The sequence below is a fragment of the Miscanthus floridulus genome, chromosome 16, assembly GCF_019320115.1.
Source record: "Miscanthus floridulus cultivar M001 chromosome 16, ASM1932011v1, whole genome shotgun sequence".
In the NCBI taxonomy this organism is placed as follows: domain Eukaryota; kingdom Viridiplantae; phylum Streptophyta; class Magnoliopsida; order Poales; family Poaceae; genus Miscanthus; species Miscanthus floridulus.
In genome coordinates, this window is record NC_089595.1 from 13,165,761 (window position 1) to 13,181,939 (window position 16,179).

Below are 16,179 nucleotides of genomic sequence, written 5' to 3' on the forward strand. Positions count from 1 at the left end.
GGTGCTCGGCGGTTAGTGAGCGTCCAAGATCGAGAAAAAGAAAGGTAGGAAATTAGGCTACTTCGAGAACCCGACACGAAGCTCGGAATAGGGACGAAAACGGCTACGAAGCGACGAATTCGAGCTCGGCGGCGGCGGGTTAGGGTTGCTGCGGCGCTGCGAGTTCGAGTCGGAGGGCGGCACGAGCTAGGGTTTGGGGTGGAGGCGGCGATAGAAGGGCTAGCTTATATAGGGGCCAAGGGGTGCGGTACACACACAATCCCGACAAAATCGGGGTCGACACGACGATTTCCATCGGAACAGAGTCCGCATCGAAGACGAGCGCGAGGTAGGGGACGCCGCTAACATGCGGGCCCAGAGTGGCAGTGGCACAAGGCGCGGGACCGGGCTGCCAGTGAGCCAAAGCAAGAGAGAGGTGAGGCGCACGCCTGTGCGGGCTTGAGCCAAAGAGGGAGAAAGGGAGCAGGCCGGCGCTGAGAAAACGGGCTGCGCAGGGAGGGAGCGAGGCAGGCTGAGCGGGCCAATGGCCGAGAGAGGGAGGAGGGAAAAGGCAATTTCTTTTTCTTTTTAATCCCGAGTTTTGAAGAGCATTTTGAAATAGAAATTTCAAATCCTTTTGAGTTTTGGTCAAAACCAGTCAATAAAAAAATAAGAATGCAGAAGCATGTATGCATCAACATGTGTCTAGCCTTATGATGGATTTTAATTTAATAAAAAATATTATTTCCCTAAGTTTGAATGCTCACAAGAATACATAATTAAATCAATTTCACCTATTTTCAAAGAACGAAATATTTTGGGTGTTACAGCTGGTGTAACCAAGTTATGAGAATCAGCTCACCATAACTGTTCTCCTTTGCAAAAAAATAAGCATATCTCTGATGAAAAAGCCAGTAACCAAGATGATTTCAGGTAGATTCTCCATATGCCAGTCTTAGCTTTCACACAGCTACAAATCATCTTACATAAGGTGGGAAGAATTGCAGCTGAATAATGATAGTGATACCTCGAAGTACATCTGGGGCTCCAATTTTGTACAATCAAGCGCTTACAAAGCTCCTGATAGGTCACTCACGGATACATGAGTCTTACCGGTGGCTATGGTATTGATTTTGTCAGCCAAAGCATAAGTTTTTTTGTCGTTGTTGTTGTTCATCAAGGATAGGCTAAGCACGAGGAATATCCTGAAATGAAAAACATGGGTTTACCATCTTACAACTGTGTCCTGTGTAATCAGGATACCGAGAGGAAACTCTGTAGCACCTGTTCCTTCAATGTCAGTTTGCAAAGCAGTATTGTGAGCTTATCGACTTCGACATCCCCTCAAATGAGGATTTCCCTGACATCACAAGCTACTTCAAAGACAGGTTGTAGCCCCAATTTTGACTTAAACAATTCCGGCAGTGATGTCCTCGGCAATGAAGATTTGGAGTAGTATGAAAACACTAAAGAAGATGAATGAATAATGCATGTCACTCTGCTATTCAAATAATTTTTTGGCTGTGTTTTCCTGTTGCTGTAACATAGTCTCATTTTGTTCTAATTGGTTACCTCAAAATAAATTAAGAAAGAGAAGGAAAAAGAATATAACTCAAGAGTATATAATCCTGCTTGGTAGTAGGCCATGTTCATGAGCAGTGATCAAGATCTGGATCATACGTAGTATCATGCATGTTCATTAAAGCTTCATCTGAAGTTTTGTTCATCTGTGTATACTACATTGCTCTCAAAAGAAATTTGTAGCAACTCACTGTACGTGTGCACTGTTGTAGATAGACATACACGAAAATTAAGCTAGTTTGTTCACCTGTCACCATCGATGCATAATGCAACTCCTGCGAATGCGTGGCTGTAATAGTCACACGTATATATTAAGCTTAAATTAATCTTCAGTAGTTCAGTATCTCTCCTAGTGATTGAAAAGTGGACCCATCTCAAACAAACACGCCTGCATGCACCACTGTGCAATAGTATATACTATTCGGCACAATGATTAAAAAAAAACTATTCGCCACATGCATTGGGGTTTGGATCGGAGCGAGGAATCAATTATTATTGAATACATACCTGCAAATGTTTTCCGGACTAAAAATGATTACTATCTAGAGAAAGTAACATACTACCTCTGTGCTCAAAAGATGTAACTATGGTATGAATGTTTAATGTTTCACTAAGTTTATAGTAAATAGTATTAACATTTATGATTCAAAATCAATTTATTATAAAAATACATTTCGTAATTAATCTAATGATATTTTTTGATATTATAAATATTTATATTTTTTATCTATAATTGGTCAAACTTGATATACTAAAACATGATACTGTTCCAGAATTGCATTCTTTCGGAGACCGAGGGAGTACCTACAAAGTTTATTGATTGTGAAACGAAAATGATTTGCTGACTAGTCTCTTGTACGATGCCACTGCTGCTAGCCTATATGTAAACCATTGCCGTACGGAGCACAAGACACAATTGAGCCTTACATTTCCCAAAACACATACGTACTGTCATGGCCACCTTCTACTTCAAACCACAACCGTGCAGCAGCAGCAAAAGCAGGAGATGCCATATTGCTCCAGCTCCTGCTGCTGCATCACAGCTGCTCAGGCGATGCCCAAGCATTTCATGGAGGTGGCAGCAGCCGCGGCGGCAGCACGCCATCATGTTGCAATGCCACCAACGGCAACAAGATGAGGGTGACTACCGCCTGCGCCAAAACACCGGCATCTTCCAGCCATCCATCTGGGGAGATTTCTTCCTTGGCAGCTCCACCAACTCTGCAGCTTCATCACAACAGGAGGTTTATTAGTTCACCGATACATAACTCTCCTTCATTCCTTTGTATACACATGTAGTTACCAAATTCTTGAAACTAATTAATGAACTGAAGAAGTGTAGTTAGATTTCAGTTGCATTTCATTATTATGATGAGTTTAACTATGTAGTGTTCTCATCAGATTCATGACCAGATGGCAAAACAAGCCGACAGACTGAAGGAAGAAGTGGCCGAAATGATGACCACTTCTACTACTGATGCATCTCATCAAGAGAAGAGAAGTGATAGTAGTAGCCTGCAAGAGAGGCTGCACCTCATCGATGCATTTGGAGCATCTATGCTTGGATCACCTGTTCGAAGAAGAGATCAGTGCTGCACTTGCACAGATTGAGAATGCTGATGTCAGTGGCTATGATCTTGGGACAGTAGCTCTCTATGGTTTTTTCTACTGCGAAAACATCGATACAAGGTCTCATCAGGTAGCAATTAATGAACAATTTGTGCATTGTTAGAATATTAATTAGATACAAGGTGATTTATGTTTCATGGTCTATCCGTCTATGTTAATAATACTCCCACCGGTCTAGTTTGTAAGACATTTCCTTATATCAAGTGTCAACCTTTATAATCATTGACCAATAGTTCGGCCAATAATTTTTAACTATCGTAATACAACCTTGATACTATTGTATTTCTCTACACCTAAAAAGACTCTAAAGTAATCATCTACCTAGTGATACCAAATCACGCCTATATCCGTATAACACCCGGTCTACCAGCCATGTCCTGCGTCAGAAGTCCCAAGTCGAACCGCGCCAGAAGTCCGACGAAATCCTGCACCTGTGCCACTGCCAGGCCTCCTTGCCTTGTACCCTGCTATCCTACTGGCCGCCGTGCGTTGCCATTGCCACCAACTAGCCTTCAGTGCGAGCGTACAGATGGACCTTGAATGATTATATTGCCCTTCGTGAGGAGTCCTCTAGCGTACGGCCGGAAGAGGAGGACGTCTATGCCTATATGATCTTTTTATAAAACTAGATGATTCTCCTAATGTTAAACGGGAGCACAAAAATATGTACGAGATGTCTTATATTGTGTTAAAATTCTTACCAGGCATGTGTTTATAGATAATCTCTTGTGTTAAGATTTTTTAATGGAGAAACATTGTTCGAGTGGTGCATGGATAGGACGAGCACAGCGCAGGTATGTGACCGAGTCATTCACACTTGAGTAAAATGCACCGGAGGTCCATTAACTTTCGTTGAGGTGTCATATAGGTCCATTAACTTTTAAACTGCATTTTTGGGTTCATGAACTTTTAAAATGGTTCACTGCAGGTCCATACCCATTTATTTAACCTTAAATCCAATGTACATTTGCAGAAAACCCCCTACCGAGTCCGAAGGTGACGAATCCGAAAATGCGCTTCTGCTGGTACGGGATGCGCACGTCGTGGACGGGGCGTAGATGCTGCAGTAGTTCGCCGGAGCCGGTCAGAAGAGACCGCGCATGGTTCCCGGGGGACCGGAGCAGCGCGCTGGTAGTGGAACACAGGAACAGTTAGTTACCTGAAGTAGTTGGAGACGTCCACCTCACGGAAGGTGCTGTCCGCCGGGAAGGTGAGGCAAATCTGGTGCGAGCACGGGTTCATCATGCTCGCCAAGTCGGCGCAGTCCAGCCGCGGCCACCCCATGAACTTGTGCGTGTCGTCGCCGCCCAGCATCAGCGCCGCGACGGCCGTTGCAGCTGCTGCCCTGCAGGAATCGGGGAGATCGTGAGCACGAGCGAGAGGGGGGAGTGTCTACTGTCTGCAAGCTAGCTCCTCGAACATGCATGGCAGACCTCTAGTTCTCGTTCTGCTACTGCTACAAGAGCAAGCTGAGGCACTTGGTGGCTGCGGACGGGGAGCCAGTCGGGGAGTAGGGGAAGGCGGCGGCGGCAAGGCGTTGGGACTTGGAACACAGCAGGATGTCCTGGCACTGCTGCTCCAAGGTGGCGGTGTCCATCTTAGCACCGGCGAGAGCGATGGCGTCATCGGGGAGGCCGCCGTGCACGAACCGGCAAGCGCTGCCGTTCTTACAGTACCCGCGGGTGTAGTACAGGCAGGGCTTCCAGCCGAGTCCGTCGGCCCCGCCGAGGCAGAGCTCGCTGACCGACGAGCTCCGGTGGTGCCCTGGGCCGCCATACGAGAAGAACCCGGCGGCATCGCCAGACCCGAGGCTCCGGCACTCACCGGTGGCGTCTAATAGGGGCAGCTGGTGGCCGCCGCCAGCGTCGTTGAGGAACGCGAGCTGCTCCTGCAGCTGGAGCTCATCGAGGAGTGGGTCCCCAGCAGCGAAGAAGGGCGACGGCGGGGCGCTCCCGCCTACGGCCGGGCTCATGAGGTCCTCCCCGACGGCGGCCAACGCCTCCTCCGCCGCCGCGCCATTGCTGACGACGCTATTGCTCCTGGAGAACACGGGCAGCGGTGCCCACGACGAGGGTGACGACAACGAGAGCGACGACGGCGCGGTGCTGGCACCACCACCGCCGCTGCGGCCAGAGTTCTGGCGTGAGAGGAGGAACGGCGAGTGCGCGGCGGAGGTGGGCGTGCCTGGGCCGGAGCCCGGTGCCGGGAGTAGGCCGAGGTCCTTGCGCGCCTTGGCCATGACAATGTGGAGCAGCGCCTCGGGGCCGAAGGCGAGGCGTATCATCTCCTTCTCACCGTGGTGCTGGATGAGGAGGAAGCCCATGATCTTGGCGACGTGGTCTGGGTCCAGCGCCTAGATCCGCGAGAACACCACTTTGGTGGCCTCGTAGGCGTCCATGGATGGCCGGCTCTACTCTGCCACCCGCAAGCAAGCACGCACACACCAGCACCACCAGAGAGCTTCCTTTTTCCTCTTCTTGGACCTCTGTTCTCACAGCTGCGGTGTGCTAGTACAAGAAGAGTGAGCAAGCTGTGCTCTGCTCTGCTCAAGCTCGAGGCTGGCTGCTAGCTTCACTTCACTAGAGTAGGAGTTCACATGGAGCGGCACCAGGCCACTGGGGCAGTGAGCGGCTGCTCCATTTCCCAAAGCCAAGACCCAAAGGTCGTAGTTCCTGTGTCCCTTGGAGATGGTCTCCCCCTGCTTCTTCCCCGGCCTCGACGGCGTGCGCATGCACACGACGACGTCTGCAGGCACGACCTGTCCACGCGCACCTCCTCGCTCTCGCCACCCTCGGCGGCGGCCTGCAGGATGTCCAGGTCCAACGACGCGCTGCTCCTCCTGCTCACGCTAGACCTCCTCCCTTGGTCAAGGCTCACCTTGGGCGGTGGGTAGGGGGTTTTCTGCAAATATACGTTGGATTTAAGGTTAAATAAATGAGTATGGACCTGTAGTGAACCATTTTAAAAGTTTATGGACCAAAAAATGTAGTTTCAAAGTTGATGGACCTATATGACACCATAACGAAAGTTAATGGACCTCCGGTGCATTTTACTCTTCACACTTAGTGGTATTATTTTTTATCGTTGCAACGCACGGGCACATCCTTGTCCAATACGAATCGTACTACACTCGGAGCTCACATGTCTGTGTCCTACCCGGTTACGATACGAAGACCAGATCCACGTGTCCGTGTCCAATACAAAGTTCTTAGAGCTCATGTCTCTGTGTCCGATTAGTAATGTTCAATTCAAAAAATTGTGACCTCGGTGCAACGCATAGGCATATATCTAATGTAATAAAATGTACTTACTATCAATAATCATAAGTTTATAATCATAAACTATATATAAAATAAATAAATAGTCAAAGTCTAATTTCGGAGAACGAGCCATGTGAGACTACGTCTTATAAACTGGACCGGCCAGAGTAGCATTATTTGTCAGAACTGATGAAGCAGACATGCATGTCTCAAATGTGATAAAATAACAAGAAGATATGCTCACTACCGGAGACAGCTTCTTTGCCGAGTGTCCCAGACTTTGCCGAGTGCTTTTTATCGAGCGCTCGGCAAAGAGGCTATTTGTCGAGTGCCAGAGAGAAAGCACTCGGCAAACAACTAGCACTCGGCAAAGAGGTGGTTTGCCGAGTGCCGAGCACTTGGCAAAGACCAGGTTTGCTGAGTGTCGGGCACTCGGCAAATCAAAACACTCGGCAAAGGGCCGCCGCCGTTAACCCTTTGCCGAGTGTCTTCTCCTGACACTCGGCAAAGCGGTGATTTGCCGAGTGTCATTTTTTGACACTCGGCAAACCATATTTTTTTCACTTTTGACCTCCAAACTTTTTCTGCAGTCCTCATACAATACCTGGTACTCCATGTTCCAATGTGGCATATTTCTCGGACTTTTTCTATATTTCTTTAATTTATTTCATTTAATTGAATTTTCTTGGATAATTCAAATTATAACTGCTAGTCATTCGAATAATGAAAAAAAATGAATGGAAAAATGATATTCATGTTATTTAGTATAATGTGAGGCCGTATCCAGGAACAGACCACCAATTTCGAACATCTTGTTCACGAAACATGACCACGAACTTGTAGTCGAGTTGTTTTTAAATTCTATAAAAAGCAAACGAAGTCCAAAAATCATGAAACTTGTCAAGATGTCATGATATCATATGTGGAGGTTGTGATAAAAATTTGAGAAGGTTTCGTGCAAGTTGTCACGTACGATGTTTGCAAAGCGAAGAATCTCTGAAGGAGTTTCATGATTTCGTGAAGAGGCCAACGAGGTGGTAAGCATCGTACATGACAAACTTGCGCGAAACCTCCTCAATTTTTTATCACAGCCTCCACATATGATATCATGACATCTCGATAAGTTTCAAGATTTTTGGTCTTTGTTTGCTTTTTATAGAATTTAAAAACAATTCGACTGTAAGTTCATGGTCATGTTTCATAAACAAGATGTTCGAAATTTGTGGTCTGTTTCTGGATACGGCCTCACATTATACTAAATAACATGAACATCATTTTTCCATTCATTTTTTTCATTATTCGAATGACTAGCAGTTATAATTTGAATTATCCAAGAAAATTCAATTAAACGAAATAAATTAAAGAAATATAGAAAAAGTCCGAGAAATGTGCCACATTGGAACATGGAGTACCAGGTATTGTATGAGGACTACAGAAAAAGTTTGGAGGCAGGAAGAAAAAAAATAAAAATAGTTTGCCGAGTGTCTGCGTTTGGCGCTCAGCAAAGGAGCCTCTTTGCCGAGTGCCAGGACAGCTGGCACTCGACAAATAATTTTAATTTTCTTTTAAAAAAAAACCACTTTGCCGAGTGCCAGACCGGGTGGCACTCGGCAAAGAATTTAAAAAAAATAAAAAAATACTTTACCGAGTGCCAGATCGGTGGCACTCGCCAAAGAATTTTTTTAAAAAAAAAACCCTCTTTGCCGAGTGCCAAGCCAGGTGGCACTCGGTAGAGAATTAAAAAAATAAAAAAAATACTTTGCCGAGTGCCAAATCAGGGGCACTCGGCAAAGGGGGGATTTAACCCTGTCGGCCCAGCCGGCCCACACACACGCACACACGCACGCAGGCAGCTGACCGCGCCAGCGCCGTCGCCACCCACGCCCATGCCAGCGCCGTCGAAGGAGGAGAAAGAGAGGAGGAGAGGAGGAGAGGAGGAGAGGAGGAAAAAGGAGGAAGAAGGAGGAAGAGAAGGAGGAGGAAGAAGGAGGAAGGAGGAAGAAGAAGGTGGAGGAGGAGGAGGCGCCCCGGCCGCCGTTGCCATGTCCCTGGTGTTTCCCCAGCCATCGCCTTGTCCACCGATGCCCTGGCCCCTTCACCACCGCCGCCCTACGACACCCACTAGGTATGCCCTACCATCGTGGTCGTCGTAGTATTACTAGTAGTTGCGGTAGTAGTAGTGGTAGAGTAGCAGTGGTGGTAGTCGTAGGAGTCATAGGAGTGGTTGTGACATTGTTATATATATGTGGATGGATATAATCTTGTGCATGTCGGCCATTGTGCCATTCATATATATGTGCATGTCGGCCATCACGCCGTTGGTTTTCTTGCAGGTTTTGGAAACCTCACCGTGTAGGGGAGGTGCTGCCGAAATTTTGTATTGATAGTTTTATGTTTCTTTTTTTGTAGAGAAGAGCCCATCAGAGCGGAGCCGGAGTACCTTGGCGACCTCGATCGCCTTTCTCGCTGCTGCGGGTCTGCCTGCACCACGTCGCCTCGCCACTGCACTGACCTGCCATGGCCCCGCTAGCCCTACTCCATCACCATCCTAGGTATAACCCCTCTTTCCGTATCATGGTCGTAGATCACGTAACCCAGTTAGGCGTCTCCTGTTCAAAAGAGATACGGTTGGAAATATGCAGATATTTCCATATCTAAAACCATATCTATTTCAAATTGTTCATGTTTATTGGACAGCCCGCGGATGCATAGGTGGGGTTAGTTTCCATGGTCTGCTCCGATCTGAGACAAAGTTTTGGCATCATCTCCCTGTTGTTCTCCGAATACATACTTTCCCTGGCAGGGCGTGTATTTGGAGAATAGCGGGGAGGTGCTACCGAAATTCTGTCTCGGATAGGAGTAGAGCATGGAAACTAACCTCATTTACGGATCCTCGCGTGGGATTAGGACCTATCCTCACCTATTAGATAGTAGGAACGTCGTGTAGATGCAATTGATGTCTATATTACTCGCCGCTATATATGTTAGAGTATGGAGGACCATGAGTGGATGTACACGAGATGTGCAAGTCAGGGTCAGGTCACCAATGAATGGATCGACAAGACCGATGTTTTCCTAGAACGAGCATTTGGCATGGCTGCTAAAGGAGCAAGTAAAATTTGTTGTCCCTGCAGTAAATGTGCAAACAGGAAAAGACAAACGAAGAAGGTCATGGGGGAACATCTTTGGAAGAATGGATTTATGGCAGACTATACCCGGTGGGTCTACCATGGTGAAGCCGATCGTATGAGAGAGGAGGTGGTGAGACCACGCGTCGAGGATTATGATGCTGATGCCGGGGTAGCAGACATGTTAAATGACTATCACGAGGCACAGTTTGCTGAAGGACGTACGGAGGAGCAGCCAGAGGCAACCGCAAAGGCATTCTACGACATGTTTGCCGCGGCACAGAAACCCTTTCATGGTCAGACAAAGGTTTTTCAACTGGATGCCATTGGACACATAATGGCGTTAAAGTCCCAGTATAGCCTGAGTCGAGACGCCTTCGATGGTATGTTGATAGTTATTGGCAGCCTGCTTCCGGAGGGTCACCTTCTGCCAAAGAGCATACACGAGTCACAGAAACTCCTTCATGCACTTAAGATACCATATGAGCAGATACATGCTTGTTCGAAGGGGTGCGTCCTATTTAGGAAAGAGCATGCACACAAATTCATTTATTTATTCTAACGCTCAATTCTGCATGATTTCTAATCATTTTGCTATTTTTCTCACAGTCGGCGTCACATGGTGGCTAGCCTTGCTCCATCTTCAAGGCATTTGCTATGGCCCACAAGGGCAAGGCGACGTCCGATGTCGACTACAACCCGGAGGACGAGCCCAAGGCATACAGCAATGCGACCGTCTACAACCGCCTCAGTGAGTACACATCAATGGCAAGGGAGGTACATGGGCCAGAGTACGATCCGAGCACCGAGGACCTTGATGGAGAAGTCGTTATGAGGGTGGGAGGAGGCAAGAAGCATGGGCGGTACTAGATTGGCGATGGCGCAATCGACTCGACCGCTACTCCCAGTCTCTCCTAGATTCGAGCAAGCAGCACGAGCACGAGCCCGACCATACAACCTCGGCAGGACACTTCACACCACCGGGTGGAGGCACTCGAGGTTATTCCTGGTTTATTCGTCGTTCATTAGTTTTTTCATACCTTTCCTTTGCATTATTGTAACATTGGGGTGAATATATTGTAGGCCCAGCTGGAACAAGAGAGGAGGATACGGGAGCAGATGCAGGTGAAGATGGAGAGGGTGGAGGCCGAGCGGGAGGCCGAGCAGCGGAGGATGGTGGAGATTCTTCAGTACATGCAAAGTCTTGGCACCGCTACGGGTGTAGTTCCGCCACCTTCGCTATTCGCTCCACCTCCACCTCCACCTCCTCACTATTCTACTCCTATGAGTATAAATGTTTTAGTTTGTATGTTCATGTTTACGGTCAAACCTAGTGGAGTATGAAAGTTTTATTCACGTATGGTATATATTTATCTTGTCTCACACATGCAATCTCTTCTTATTTGTGCAGAATCAATCGGCGGCATTGAACGATTCGAATCCTTCACCAAATCAGTCTCATTGGCCATCTTGGTAATGATACTTGTGGTTGTTAATGGTACTTCTATTTGCAATTGTGGTTGTAGATGATGGAGCACTTGGATTACTTGTGAACTTATTTGTGATATATTGTGAGACATGTGACGTTTGTGATATATATGTGACATTTGTGATATATATATGGTGTTGGTGATATATATGTGCTATTGATGATATATATGTGATGTTGGTGATGTTTGTTATATATATCTTCTATTTGTTTGGATGGGATGTAAAAACAAATAAAAAAGGCTGTTTTCAGTCACTTTGCCGAGTGCAATGGTCATGACACTTGGCAAAGTGACTACCTAGGAACATGCTTTGCCGAGTGCAAAGGACATTGCACTCGGCAAACATCACAGATTTGCCGAGTGTCATGGGCCAGGCACTCGACAAAGGTCGCCTATTTGCCGAGTGTCTTGACAGGACACTCGGCAAATAGGCTACCTTTGCTGAGTGTCTTGCCGGTGGCATTCGGCAAAGTGGCCACCTTTGCCGAGTGTCTGAGTCAACGGCGCTCGGCAAAGCGGCGATCTTTGCTGAGTGCTTGACCTTGACACTCGGCAAAGCCGCCGTCACGGTGGCACTCGCCGTCACGGCGACTTTTCTTTGCCGAGTGTCAGATGAGCACTCGTCAAAGGCTTTGCCGAGTGCCCGATAAAGTGTACTCGGCAAAGAGGTCTTTACCGATAAACTGTTTACCGAGCGCCCTTTGCCGAGTAACACTCGGCAAAGGCTTTGCCGTGTGTATATCGGCCTTTGCCGAGTGCCTGAGGCACTCGGCAAAGAAGCTGAATCCGGTAGTGGCTGGGCATGTGGTGCTACAGCACATGGATTGTGGCAACATTATGTCTAATCTTTATAGCTCAAATATGAAAATTGTTTTTGAAAGCATGCTATACTTTCTTCTAGTTCTAAAAAGCAGCTGATATTTTGCCAAATTTTATGTTATATTCCAGATGTGTTTGTGAGGTTCAAAGATGAAGAGGGAGGTTTTATTGCAGACAGTCCTAAAAACCTACTGAACCTTTACAATGCTGCGCATCTGAGGACCCATGGAGAGATAATACTTGACCAGGCCATACTATTCAGCCAAAAGCACTTAGAAACAATGATGCCCTACATGGAGGATTCATTAGCAGGTGAAATAAAATCTGCACTTGAGATCCCCCTCCCTAGAAGGGTTAGAATTTATGAGTTGAAGTATTACATCTCAGCATATGAGAAAGACACCATGATGCCTGAGAAGGTGTTGAAACTTGCAAAGTTGGACTCAAATATTATGCAGCTCCATCATCAACATGAGTTGGGTATCATTACAAGGTGAAGCAATTATTTTCATTAGAAAATATTAAATAACTATTTCCCAAATTACAAACTAGTTCCATGATTGACAATATTATTGCCTCTAATGTATTTAAAGGTGGTGGAAGGGTGTACAAGTTGAATCGAGGCTTCCATTTGTTCGAGATAGACTTGTGGAGTGCTATTTGTGGGCCTTAGGAGTATACTATGAATCATGTTATTCACGAGGGAGAATAATATTGACAATGATTTTTGCCATTGTGACTATCTTGGACGATATTTATGATTCTTATGCAACTCCAAAAGAATGTATATTATTTACCAAGTGCATTGAAAGGTTCGTATTGCTTTCTTACGTACAAATATCTTATGTTGGGTTCACAGAATGAAGTTACACATATCTTTACATTGGAACTTGCAAAGAATTACAACACAGAAAAATATGTGCTACTTTTATCTAGCAAATAAGTTATATATATGTTCAGTAAAACAAATAGGATTATCAAAGTTCTATATATATGAAGATAGAAAACTAGAGAGTTTATTGTTTCCTTGAGATAAATATATTGCGATGGTCATAAGTTATGTCTTTTTGGTCAATCTTTGTTAGCTCCAACATGCGGTCAGCATCAAATGTTCCAGCTAGCTTTGGGGCAAACCAATAACATATAAAGGAATAATTAGATAATCACATTGCACTAAAAAGTTTAAGCATATATATCTATCATTATGATAATATAGAGAATTCATTTGTTTTCCTGAATTTTCATGTGCAGGTGGGATACAAAGGGTGCAAATGATCTCCCAGAGTGCATGAAGTTCGCTTTGGGGGAAATATTGGATAGCTATGAAACCATTGCAAATATGCTTCACCAGGATGAGAGTTATCGTATCCCATACCTAAGATACTTAGTGATGACTTTTTCCGTCCTCATGTAAATAATTCATTTTCAGGTCTCCACTCTGAATAATTATCTGCAAAAGCGTATGTTATATGTAGTTAGCTACTAGCCTTGCATAATAACTTGATGTTGCTATCAGTGCAAACATGTTTTGCAAACACACACTCAAACTAGCTTTTAAATATTTGAAAATTGACAATATATTTACTCTCATAAATTTACAGACAAAAGACCTTGTTAGAGCCTACCAGATGGAGGTCAAAATGCTTGAAGAAGGATACATTCCAGAGTCTGTTGAGGAGCATCTTAAGGTTTCATCAAGAACTAGCGCATGTTCCCTGTTGTCATGTTCTTCATTCATTGGGATGGATGATGATGTAGCAACAGAGGATTGCTTGGATTGGGTTTCTAGTGTTCCTAATAAAATGGTCCAGGCACTTTCCGTAATTCTCAGACTAGGAGATGACCTCCAGTCATATGAGGTAATATCTCTCAATCTTTAGCTTAAATGATAACTTTGAAGTCCGAGAGCGCGCAGACTGATAACTGGCATTTTTAGTTTGCACTTTGACCTTGGTATTACTCACATCAGTACATAACATAGTTGTGTTCCCATCTAGCAATGCTGAGGGACTTTTCTTGACAACTTGATATGGATATTTCTTTGCATGAGTTCTACCTTATTTCTTACCAATATCTTTCAATATTTAACTTCATGCAGCGAGAGCAACTGATCCCTCATGTTGCTTCGACAATCGATAGCTATATGAAGGAGCACAATGTTTCAATTGAAGTTGCACGTGAGCAGATACACAAACTAAAAGAGGAATCATGGAAAGATTTTAACAGCGAGTGGCTGAATCCAGATAATTCCTATCCAAAGCCACTATTGGAGCGGATATTCAACTCGACAAGGACAATGGAGTTCATGTACAATCAAGAGGATAATTTCACAAATTGCTGCAACCTGAAGGATACTATCCATTCGTTATTGACGGAACCATTTCTCATTCCAGTTTAGTATTTTGCCATTGGCAACCAGCCAATAAACTGTTATGGTACAGTATAGTATGACGGTTTTTTCTACACAAACTTGTAGCTACTCGCATCGTCAATGTACCACTATGTGTATATATGACAGCATACTCATTTACCATTTTTCTTATTTCTCTATTTACACATTGTCATAAACTTCAAAGTGAAATACAAGAAAAGTTTAAAGCATGTCCTATTATTTAGTATGTTGTTATACTTACATACTGGTGCATAATTCATAAATATAGGTGTATGTCCAAATAGTCTACGTATACTCACATACTCTTTCTATGTACTGTCCAAGATAGGTAGTAGGATCACACACTCAATGCTCATCTCATCCCTTGGGTTACTAGGATCACATATAGGTGAGAGTAGTTACATACATATAGTGTGGGGTCACTATATACCCAATCATATCCTTGGGTTACTTGGGAATTTCGAGAGTTCCTCCAACTAATAAACCCCTTCTAATTCGATGATTTCATCCAAAAAACTGATTAAGAGATGTGGATTAAGATTTGGCATTTCACCTAGGGCAACAACAGTGATCTACTCCCTTTTTTTCTTTTCACCACACGGCGATCCTCGTTGCTACGATGGGGTCATCAGTTCGATGGATTTTCTCGGAGAAGAATGGCCATGTCGGCGATGGTAGCCCTAGTCCCTCTCTTCTTCCTTGTTCTCTCTTCTTTCTTTTCCTCCTTTGCGTGTATAGGGGTGCTATGGCTGTAGGGTTGTCCAAGGGTAGGGTTCGGCAGAAAAAAAAAATACGGAGAGAAAGAAAACCACGCCATGGCATGAACTCCAACTCGGGTACTGTATCTGGCTGATGGTCACTGTAGCTCGCCTGGCAATGTGGTCTTTATTTTTTTTCTTTCTATACCTTGTTAAGAACATAACTCTATGATCCGAACTCCGATTAATGTGAATAAGTAGTCAAACGGAAAGACGAGCTCTATGCATCCGTGGTCTCCATTCATCCATCTGAGCAATGGATCAAACAGTAAAAATTTTAATCTTCCTTTATAGCCGGTCAACCTTTGCTAAATAAAACACTTGATCCATATTAACATTTGTATTTATGCCATGTATTCTCGGGTGTTACACTTAAGGAGCCTGCCTCTGAAATAACACCATTTCCAGAGACGGTTTCTATAGGCTAGCCAATGCCATTGGGCCCTTTGACTAATTCCAGATGTAGATCTTTGCTAGGGACACATAAAATCATTTTTTATAGTAGTGTAATGCAATGGAACTAATGATGAAATTAAGTGTTGCACTACTCTTGAAGGCGATGAGATATATATCGCGAATGCTTGCCCACTGGTGTCTGCCCCATACGGACGCCGCGCACCCGACTTCTGATGCGCTCTATCCCTAAAAAGTATCTCCCGCTCGTCCCACTTCGCCTCGCCGCCGCGGCCATCCCCGCGCGCGCCCCCATCCTGCGTCCGGGAACGTCACTCCGCCAACGCGCGCGACCCCATCCTACACCTGGCCGTCCAACTCCGCCATCCCCCCTCGCGCGCCCCATCCTGTGCCGCGTAGCGCTGCCGCGTCCCACTCCGCCTCGCCATCGTGGCCATCCACCTGTCATGCCCCCATCCGTGCTCGCCCATCACGGCCACGGCGTGCACCGTGCCACCACACCGCCCCTGGCGCCACCGAGAGAAGGTCATCGCCGGCCAGGGCATCGTCTCCCGTGGTCGGCCAAAAACACCACGACAGGAGGACCCGTATATTGCAAATGCATGTTTCAAGTGTTTCAGAGAGGTATGTTGCAAGTGCGTTTCACATGTTGCAAGTGTTTTAGAGGTATGTTGCAAGTGTTTCAGAGATATGTTGCAAGCGTCTATACAAAATATTTCATCTGTTTTA

General features: G+C 45.5%; 1 protein-coding gene and 2 pseudogenes across 1 annotated transcript; 2 read left to right on the forward strand and 1 right to left on the reverse strand.

The window, feature by feature from the left end:
* The first annotated feature begins 2,513 nt into the window (after positions 1-2,513).
* On the forward strand, positions 2,514-14,284 carry LOC136513968 (alpha-terpineol synthase, chloroplastic-like; annotated as a pseudogene).
* On the reverse strand, positions 4,140-5,587 carry LOC136513484 (zinc finger CCCH domain-containing protein 53-like; annotated as a pseudogene).
* Positions 9,441-11,985, forward strand: LOC136513489 (uncharacterized). Its single transcript, XM_066507486.1, has 6 exons — positions 9,441-10,043; positions 10,496-10,576; positions 10,661-10,702; positions 10,745-10,856; positions 10,989-11,075; positions 11,969-11,985. The coding sequence occupies exons 1-6, from the start codon at positions 9,441-9,443 to the stop codon at positions 11,983-11,985; spliced, it is 942 nt and encodes a 313-aa protein (XP_066363583.1).
* Positions 14,285-16,179: the final 1,895 nt, after the last annotated feature.

What these genes read in the sequence shown, in the direction of transcription:
- LOC136513489 (XM_066507486.1), top strand. Translation starts at nt 9,441, where the DNA reads ATGGAGGACCATGAGTGGATGTACACGAGATGTGCAAGTCAGGGTCAG. An exon ending in AGTCACAGAAACTCCTTCAT is followed by an intron (nt 10,044 to 10,495) that starts GCACTTAAGATA and finishes AGTCTCTCCTAG; the next exon opens with ATTCGAGCAAGCAGCACGAG. An exon ending in GGATACGGGAGCAGATGCAG is followed by an intron (nt 10,703 to 10,744) that starts GTGAAGATGGAG and finishes GAGGCCGAGCAG; the next exon opens with CGGAGGATGGTGGAGATTCT.